Source organism: Carassius auratus, chromosome 32 (genome assembly GCF_003368295.1).
Source record: "Carassius auratus strain Wakin chromosome 32, ASM336829v1, whole genome shotgun sequence".
NCBI lineage: Eukaryota > Metazoa > Chordata > Actinopteri > Cypriniformes > Cyprinidae > Carassius > Carassius auratus.
Window position 1 is genome coordinate 9,948,143 of NC_039274.1, and position 10,518 is coordinate 9,958,660.

The following is a 10,518-nucleotide window of genomic DNA, read 5'->3' on the forward strand; positions in this document are numbered from 1 at the left end:
CTGAAACACTTTGACTCTGTAATTACTTCAGAAAGATGTGCCTGGACTGGAGATTTAGTATGAAGAGAAGGCTAAAATCAGTATGTGTTTAGAATCTTATGTTTACCTGAATGTGGGTTGTAGCCATAGACAGTAAAAGAAATGGACACAGCGACCCCATTGGAACTCAATTGAGACGAATGAAGCCCAGTTTTAGCGTTTTTTAGCACTTCCGTTTCTGACGCGCAGACTCAAACGAAGCTTGACGACGTCAGCAACCTGTCTGCCAGATGTAAATCTTCTAAGTGGCTGTGCGTGCAAACCGCCATCGTTAAACTTGCAGAGACGGCGAGCTTGAGCGGGGAGTTCTTTGGCGTGAGTGAGCAGGAGTAAGTATTCTGATTAATTATTTTGTATAGTATTTTAAAATGTAAATCCAGTACGCCATATTAAGTTAATTGCCTGCGAGCTTCTCCTCCTGTCTGTACGGTAATGCGACAGAGAGACGAGTGGTTATGACGCAATCGTTAGCCTATGTTTTACAAAAACTGTTTATACGGGGCCATAATGTAACATAGAAGGTAATGGAGCCCTTTATACATTGTCGTGTATCTTTAGAAATAAATAATGGACAAACAGAGTCTTTAAACGCCTCAGATGTAAAGTTATTCGCTGTCAAAGTGATGCCAAAATGAATGGGAGTCAATGGGAATGCTAACGCAAGTGAAGTTCTGCTAAAAGATGTCAGCCCCCGCCCGACTTCAACTTCCGGTCGAGTTCCTTGCCCCTTGGTTGTAGCCTATCGATTGTCTCGTTTGAGTTTGAATCACTGTAATAGAGCATCATTGCCCTCTGCTGGCCACTGTGTCACACTGCAGGGTGCAGTCACTTCACTCCTTAGTGACGGATGATGTTTACAGACCAGAGGCCACCGAATATACCAGAAGTCTGGGTTTTATGAGATCATTTGTTACAATAATACCGTTTGAATCATTGGTGTGATACAGACAGTTTGCTAACAAATTATTTAATAACAGTTGGCTGCATTCATACATTTATTTATCACATTTTGATCTCACCTTATAAGAATCACTTACCTTAATTAATATTCAATAAGCATAAACATGAATGGCCATGGACAAACAGCAAGGATTACAGTCTTCAGAATGCAAAACAATATACACAACGGTTTCAGTAAAATTTACATATTTCATATCACAAACCCCAATAAAAAATAAAATGGCTCTATTTCCAAGAAGGTACAGTAGGTTTGATGTTGGGAAAGAGAATACACAACAAGTTTAGGATTAAGAATTAGTGTCATCTAAGTTTCATCTTTAACGACTATAACAAATGTGTGACAGCCTCAAGATACAACATTGTAGGAGTGCTTTTCAAACCTAACTCTTGTCTCTGAAGATTCTCTAAACTCTACAATTATGAACCATTTCCATGTTTCCTGTGTGTTTACAGAGACTGAATTTGGAGCAGAGAAGAGATTAGAGTATCCAGACTGTATGAATATAGTGATCATGAGATCACCAGGACTCTGTGTATTTAAAGAGACTCTCCTAAAAACAGTGTTTGGATATTTAAGTGCTTTGTGGTATTAAGCAGATTTTCAGTAGCAGAGGAAAGGGGCTCACAGAGACATTAAGTCAGAGAAGGCCGATAATGAGATAATACTATTGTAGTGTTGAATGTTGAGTAATGTGCCTTGGTATGAGAGACAGAAGTAATAAATGCTATTAATATGAGCAAGAGTCATAATGACTTCAGACACCAAGGTGTGCACTGAGTCGACAGAGAGCGTCTCCTACAATGTCCAGCTGGTGTCTGAGCTCCTCGACCACATCGGTGACGCTGGGCATGTCCTTCAGCACACACACGCTCTGTGTGTACGGGTTATACCGCAGAGAGAATGGACGCTGGACTGTCTTTGAAAATTCACTGTAAAGAATAAAATAGAGGAAATATATGGTCAAAGCAAAACAATAATGATACGGCATGCAAAGGTAACAGGTCACAAATTGAAAAACAGATTTACCGCATTCTAAATTTGGCTTCCTCAAAACTCTCTGAAACGAAGTAAACATCTTGAAAGGTGGTGATGAGACACTCCTGTTTACAGGTGACACTGGGCTCAAAGGGCAGGATTTTAGCAGAGCCTGAGAGAGAGTGCTTCAAAACAGAACATGTGCGTTTCAAAGTCATTCACTTCAGCTAACTTCATTAACTGTTGTTAGGGGTAATAAGATTGTTCTTTAAAGAAATTAATACTTTTATCTAGCTAGTATGCAGTAAATGTATCAAAAGTGACAGTATCAATAATTACAATGTTACACATTTTATTTCGAATAAATGCTGTTCTTAAGAACTTTCAGTCAACACTAACATGTTCAACTGTGATAACAATGAGACATGTTTCTTGAGAATTAAATCAGCATAATGATTACTGAAGGATGTGACCCTTGAGACTGGAATAATGGCTGCTGAAAATTTAGCTTAAAATATATTCAATAGAAAACAATTTATTTAAATGTAAATTGTTTTTGATCAAATGAATGCAACTTTGATATCTTTTAAAGATATTTAAAAAGTGAACTCGTACAGTATTTTATTCATATTTTTTTGTTCAAACTAGTTATTAGATTACACATTTTTGTCGTGTAAAACGGATTATGTGTATCTACCTTAAGTTCACTGATTGAGGAGAGAAGTCCAGCGCCGTATGCTCGGAGCGAACCCTCCTGCTTACACAGGCCAAACTCTACCGTGAAGAAATAGCACTGCAATGGCAAAGACACCAACATAACCACCATCAAAACTACTGCAAAAATTATTAAAACTTCATGCCTAGGACAGCGAAATGTACAGAAATACATACTGTTGCTAACTTCTGCACAGCATCATCAGACGCACCGAGAGAAGCCAGTCCTAACTCCTGAGAGAACTGTGCAAAACTGGGTTCGGCCAACAGAGGAACATGACCCAGCAGCTCATGACATGTGTCCCTGAAAGACACAGGCATGAAGATCTCTTTAACTGTTTGTAAAGCTTTTTTTGGCCAAGCAGAATAAGGCCTAGTACACAAGACATATACTAACAGTGTGTAAGTGAAGCAGGGGCAAACGCACATAAAGGTTTGATGTGAACATACATCACTTACTGCTGTAGAACTGCAGCTCTGTGCAGAAAAGAATCGATTTCTGGTGATTTCTGGGATCCACATTGAGTATTTATTTCAATGGGCACCTTTATGTTGTTTATGATTTTACTTCCTTTAATGTGTAATAAATCTGTTTCTGCATGTAAGCCATCTGCAAAGTTACAAAAAACCAAATGGAGATAATCTCCTCAGTAGAAAACACTTTTAAAACACTGTTTGTAGTCCTGCTGTTATCTTATTATCTAGTCCTGACTTCGCTACATCACCATGTTAAACATTTGCTTAATTCTCACCTACTGTTTTATTTGACCCGACCTCAAATAACAGTTAGGTTAGTAATAAATGATATGTTGCAAGTGCCAATAAAACAAACACTGTATGGACCAACACCACAGTTGCTCATTAAAGTTTGGGAGCTAAACCCAGTTGAACAGTTTAAGGATCTACAACAATTCAGAGTGAGATTTGGTGATAATACAGTAGCTAATATTTAATTAATAATACTGATATCTCGCTAGAAGTAACATCAAAAATGGTTGTTGGTCAGAAACATACATTTACACAGAAATTGACAACCAAATGCAACTTTCAGACGACATCCTTATTTTTTTTAGCTCAACTGTCACAGAATGGAATGCACAGGATTGTGGGATATCAAAGGCAGTGAAGGATACATCTATGCTGCCTTCAAAAACCGATCAGATGAAGGCATCTCAGGAGACCGAAAGTAAAGCTGACATTGGATTTGGATGTGATTTGATGCCTTCCTACCTTGGAATGCATCCTCTGAAGGAGCCATTGTTTCAGACAGAGGGTAAAAAGAGGTGCTGCAGCAGTGTACACATTTTTGTACAAAAAAATTGTTTTTCATTTTAAAATATGTAAATGATAACAAATAAATGTATGACTTTTAAATAAGCATAATTGGGGATCTTTAATAACTGTCATAAATATAAAATTACTATTGAGAGTATTGGCTATGAAGAATCACTATAAACTTGATCCTCCTGAAATCATGTGACTGAGTTTCAACACTGAAATGTGGTTGAAAGAATGTCAGTTGTTTCAACACTGAAAAAAAAACATTTAGAAAATGTTTCATGCCAAATGAAATAATTATAACTCAATGTTGAAATTTTAACAAGATCTTTACAAAAAAATAAAAAATAAACAAAGTTAAAACAATGCTGCAATACATCAACATGTATTTGATATTCAAAATCGAAACAAAATTAATCAGTGATTTTAACCTTGATCCATGAAGCTGATTCATCCAAGAATGGAGCCGAGACCCCAAAGTGCAAAAGAAACTGCTTAAATCATCTGGATTCAGTTTGATTTACTGTATAAAAGGTGATGTGTCTGTTTCATTTCTGTGTTCATGCATCAGGTGTGACAGACAGTGTTGCTTAAACAATGGGTGCTGCTGCATAAAAGCCTGTTTCAAAAGATTGTGTCAATTGATAGCTTTCAGTCATCTGCTTGCCTGTACAAAATATATATAATCATAGGATGCTTACTGAATGTCGCCGTTTAGTTTAATGCAAACTGTGTAAAAATAACTGGCGGTCAGTGGAGCAAAGCTTTGTGTGACGTCACGTGAAAACTATCAATAAACAGGCCTGAAGAGATAAAGCGATATACAGTGTGCTTTATACTCACGGTTCAGGAGTGTAGAGAGGATCTGAACTGTGACGCACATATTGTGTACAGTGAAACACTCTGAAGGCCAGACCAGCTAGAAAGTCTCTCGGTGACAAATACCCAGCAACAGGGCGAATGGTGAAGCCAGTTCGCTCTGAAACACACATACGACAGCCATACAACTACTGCCCTCTGCTGGTGACACAACTAATACTTCTCATCACCTAGTATTGTAGCTATTGTACAGTTAAAATATATCTTAAAAAACATACTTTATCTACGTATGTGCACTCATGAAATCTCACCTCTCAGGAAGTTGGACACATCCTCCAGCTGCGGTATGTTGTCCTCTCTGTAGCCACAGTACTGGGTGAGCAGAGGCAGGTTGTTCAGAAACTCTCGACAGGCGTGTGTGGGGTACAGCTTATTCAGCTCCCGAAAAACTACACCCCACGTCTTCACCTCTTCCTCGGTAAACGCTACACGTGGTATAGGTTCTCCACTGCGGAACGACAGAAAACCATGTGAAAATTTAAGATAAATATGTGGAATTAATGTAAGAGTTTTAAAACCTTATTGTTAAACGTACTGTTTGTAACTCATGGCAAGATCAGCAAAATATTTCCTTCTCTTACGATAAATGTTGTCTTTGAATCCCTGAAATCATATAGGAAAAGATACATACTGTTTTCATTTCATTTTAAAGTATCTAAATATATTCTAGCAGACCCCAAAAATAAAATTATGACTTTTAAATAAGAAAAATAGGGGCACTTTAATAACTGCCATGAATATAAAATTATTATTGAGAGTATTGGCTATGAAGAATCACTATAAACTTGATCCTCCTGATATCATGTGACTGAGTTTCGACACTGAAATGTGGTTGAAAGAATGTCAAGTTGTTGATATCAGTGTCAGAATATTTCAGCAGCTCATACTGAAGAGTATTTTACATGATCAGTATGACATACAGTATTATCAGTGAATCTCAGCAGTCTAATTCTCTAACATAAAGTAAGACGATACTGACCGGATGATCCGCATCCAAATCTGAACCATACATCAGAACACGACAGGCAATCTTGTCAAGATCTGAGATCTTCTTGGGGAACCAAGGCACCTCAGCAAGATCTGAAAAATGTATTTTCACAGATTTATATACACATTTCTGTGCCTTACTCATCTCTCTAATGAAGGAACAAAACACAGTACCGTTTGCAGGAGTCGAGAACCTATCAGGTGAGTCCATGGTTATAATGCTTGTTTGTTTGCGCAGCAGCTGAACAACCTCTTTTAGAGTTTCTCGATCACTGTCACAATCCACCAGAACTTCCAACTCTGAGTTACGCCGCCGGGACTTACGGGACTCAATATGCAAAAGCTTTACCTGGTTGTCCTGTTTATAATGAATTAAAATATCAAATTAATCCTACTGTAAATGTAAGTTTGATATAAATCCTATATTTACTGTTTGAATAATATTTAGATAAATACGTGTATACATTAAAGGGGGGTGAAATGCTATTTCATGCATACTGAGTTTTTTACACTGTTTAAGAGTTGGATTCCCATGCTAAACATGGACAAAGTTAAATTAAGTTGTACATTTGAAGGAGTATTTCTGTTCCAAAAATACTCCTTCCGGTTTGTCACAAGTTTCGGAAAGTTTTTTTTGAGTATGGCTCTGTGTGACGTTAGATGGAGCGGAATTTCCTTATATGGGTCCTGAGGGCACGTTTGCCGGAAGAGCGCGCGCTCCCGTATAGCAGAGCAGAGAGAGGCTGTGCACAGACAATCACTGATCAGAGCGAAAGCGTCGCGAAATGTCACAAAAGGAGTGTGTTTTTGGTTGCCCTGGCAAGACAGCCCTGCACAGATTACCAAAAGAGAAACAGCATTAAGGGACCAGTGGATGGAGTTTATTTTTACAGAGCATCAACGGAGTTGTGCAAGTGTTTGTGTTTGTTCCCCTGCATTTCGAAGATGCTTGTTTTACAAACAAAGCCCAGGTTGACGCTGGATTTGCACATCCTTTATTTCTTAAGGATAATGCAGTCCCAACGAAAAAGGGTCACGATCGTGTGCTGGAACCGCAGGCGGTGAGTAAAACTGCTTCAAATATCTCTGTGTTGTTAACTTAGCTATCGGCGCGTAAGCACATCAAGTAAACAACATGCGATGTTGTCATCAAACTGCACGAGTAAAACTGCTTCAAATATCTCTGTGTTGTTAACTTAGCTATCAAAGCGTAAGCACATCAAGTAAACAACATGCGATGTTGTTATCATACTGCACTTTCCACATGTACAGCTTAAAAAAAAAAAAGACGACATAAAGTGGAATTTAGTCATTTTCCAAAACCGCTAAGCAAATATATACAGTTTCAGTACATACCATAGAGCATACCGCCTTGGCTGATGCTGCTCTTGTTAAATTTCAGCCTCTGGATCTGTGTCACAGCTTCCAGACTCGCTCAACACAAAATCCTACTCGCGCTCGTGATTCTTTAGCTCCGCCCACACGTCACGCCTCTAGGCGCTCGTGTTTTCCCGGGAAAAATTGGTACAGACTATCTTTCTCTTATGAATTTAATAAAACTAAAGACTTTTTGGAGTTATGAAGGATGCAGTACTACTCTATAGGTACTCAAGATTAACAGGATATTGAGTGAAAACGAGCATTTCAGCCCCCCTTTAATACAGTCATTTGTATAATACATATATTTGAAGATGTACCAGATTTATAATAGTGATGTCTTTTACACTACAGTGGCATGGAGCGAGAAGGAACTTAGATACAGTATCTATACATTTACTTCATTCATGGACATAGTGCGTACTTTCCATCGTAGGATTTCAAAGTTATTGTTTAATTGCTTTAGCATGGAATTACTAAACAACAAATTATCCAATCATTTGTGCCTTTTTTGTGTCACTTATATATAACATGATTCTACTGAAGCTGGAAATACTGAAAATAATCAAATACAATTTAGAAACAAAGAAAGAAAGATGACACATTGAGATTAATTAATTGAATGAAAATAATAGGTATGACAATAATACAACATTTAAAGAAGGGGGAAAAAATGCACCTGAAATAGTTTTAATGCCTTCACAAGCCCTCCGACTTCATTCTTCAGAGAGAAGACAATTGCAGCATGTTCTCTCTTGGAGGAAGATATCTTGTCTTTGTTCTCCTCTGTCTTATGAAAATTCGTTTTGTTCAGCTTAATGAGAGAGAGAGAGAGAGAGAGAGAGAGAGAGAGAGAGAGAGAGAGAGCTATTATAATCAGTGTCACTAGGTTCTACTCAAGCAACTTTAAAGTCATGTAAAAGCAAATTCACAGATGAGTGTTTTGCAAAATAGAATGCATAACAGATCAGAAGTCCATACACATTCAAAGATGAATGTGTGTGAAATGTTTTATGATATAACTATTTAAATGTGCATTAACGATAAGTGCCTAGCCTTGGTGTAGTAGGCCTATTGTTGTTAATAATTATGTTATTAAAGTTTTTGGAATTAATTAACTTTAAATTATATATCAGCTATTTTATTCCTAAACATCAGCAATTCATAATTGCCCTAAATTCTCTAAACTATCGGCAGCTCACTTTTCTCTCCATCTTCAAAAATGTTCGCATTTTGATGTGTAAAAATTTTTAGAAAAAATTTTAGGATTTGCATATGTAAAAATGTTAGCATTCTGAATATATGTCACAAGTTTTTCTTACCTCATTGTTGAGTTGCTTGTCTTCGTACCTCTTATTGATGGAGTCAAAAGAGCGTCCTCGACGCTGGCCGTCAAGCTTGTTGGACAGCATGGATGGTGCTCCTGTTTTATAGTAGAATATGGAGAGGAGTGGGGCTCAGGAAGACGCCTCTGTCAGTCTGATAATGATGATGCTTTCTCTCTGGATTTATAAAGAGATCAAGCAGAGCAGAGGAGGGGAGGAGCTCTGGAAAGTCCGACTGGCCAGGCCAGAAGATTTTCACAGTTAGCAAGGTTCATCAATCGAAAGACCGTTAGATCCTTTTAATAAAAAAAAAAAAAAAAAGTATTTATATTTTATAAGACTTTTGTTATTGATAGAACGGAAAATAGATAACAGGATTGTCACCTCTTCTATTTTTTTTGTTATTTTTTTTACTCTAGTGATTATTTTTGACAGTTAACGTTACGTACTTTAAAATGTACTGCCTTAATGTATGGCAGATTGTGTGCGCATGTTTCTGTGACAAATCAGGACACAACTTTGTATGATGAGATGAGTATGACACAGGTATTACAAGAAGAGGGTGACTTATGAGGACATAACCCATGTCCCCATATTTCAAAACGCTTATAAACCATACAGAAAGAGGTTTTTTTTCAGAATGAGGGTTAGGGTTAGGTGTACGTTTGGTATAGGGCCATAGAATATACAGTTTGTACAGTATAAAAACCATTATGCCTATGGGATGTCCCCACTTTTCACAAAAAAAAAAAAAAAAAAAAAAAAAATGTGTGTGTGTGCGTGTGTTCAACTGTTTTCCCAAGATCTACAGCAAAAGATGATGGATGTATTTATTAATCACATAACTGATATCATTTAATGTAATATCAATATCTATATTGATAATTATCTATATCATATTGGTTATTCCTATCACCCTGAGTCAGATCATAATAAACACTTTTGTACTTACGCCATTCATAATGTTCATTAATTTCTAAAAGAAATGTTTAGTATCACAAAATGTCAATAAAATATGGCACATTTATTATCAGTCTATCAGTAGTTGATCAAGATCAGGGGAAAGAGAAGAAAAAAAATACTATTACACAATGGTACTGTGCTGATATACTTCAGCACTCTTGGCTGACGATCCATTAAAAGATGCATAAAATCGAGTCATTGACCTTGACATTTAAACACCCAATCTTTCATTTGGTTCATAGTTGACATTTGTTTATTTATTTACTCTTTCCAAGGTTGGTCTGGGATCAGTGAGCTTTATTTCCACACCTCTGTGGAAAGATCAGTGATGAAATGATGTGGATAACGGTCTAATAAGACACAGCAGCAGGTCTAGATTAACTGGTGACGACTGATTTTGGAATGTGCCTGTCACTGGTTTCTGTTATCTCCAAACCATTGCCCCCAGTCCACACTATAGTTCCAGTATGGGGGTGATTTGTTCCAAAGGGAGAAATATGGGAAATAATAAAAGCACGTCAATGAGCATTGCTCGGATTAATGATGATGTGTTATGTAGTTATGAGCAATGGCTGTTTACAAGCTCACACCAGCATTAATTAGCTCAAAATGCAATATAATTAGGTACTGCTGTACGTCCATTTCCAAACAACATGACTAATCTTTTATTCAGACGTTCTCATGCTACTTCTGTGCGTTATTGGTCCATTGTCTGTGCCTCCCACTGCTTGGTCATTGATCTGAAAGACCTCCATACCCCTCCTCAGGGGAACAGGCAGATAGTCTTTTGTAAGGCAGCCCATAAGTACACATCTCATTATGAAGTAAGATATTCACCATCTATTGAAACACAGCACCAGTTTCCACCAGTTTCAACAGCATTTTTGCACTTTTTTTGTTTTCACTAAAATATTTTTGCACTATTTAGTGCAAAGGTAATACACTGATGCAAACTTATCACAGGTGGAAAAGTGACAAAAGGTGACCCCCCCCCCTCTCAAAAAAACAAACAAACACAAT

The 10,518-nt window shown here is 37.4% G+C and overlaps 1 protein-coding gene across 1 annotated transcript; it reads right to left on the bottom strand.

Annotated features, from left to right (window-relative positions):
- Positions 1–1,121: 1,121 nt before the first annotated feature.
- Positions 1,122–8,622, bottom strand: LOC113052380 (tryptophan 5-hydroxylase 1-like). Its single transcript, XM_026216830.1, has 10 exons — positions 8,533–8,622; positions 7,890–8,000; positions 5,826–6,191; positions 5,382–5,449; positions 5,098–5,294; positions 4,811–4,946; positions 2,867–2,993; positions 2,673–2,768; positions 2,027–2,160; positions 1,122–1,929 (listed from the first exon to the last, which is right to left on the bottom strand). Exons 1-10 carry the CDS (start codon positions 8,620–8,622, stop codon positions 1,755–1,757), a joined length of 1,500 nt encoding a protein of 499 aa, XP_026072615.1. The 3' UTR covers positions 1,122–1,754.
- Between the last annotated feature and the right edge of the window lie 1,896 nt (positions 8,623–10,518).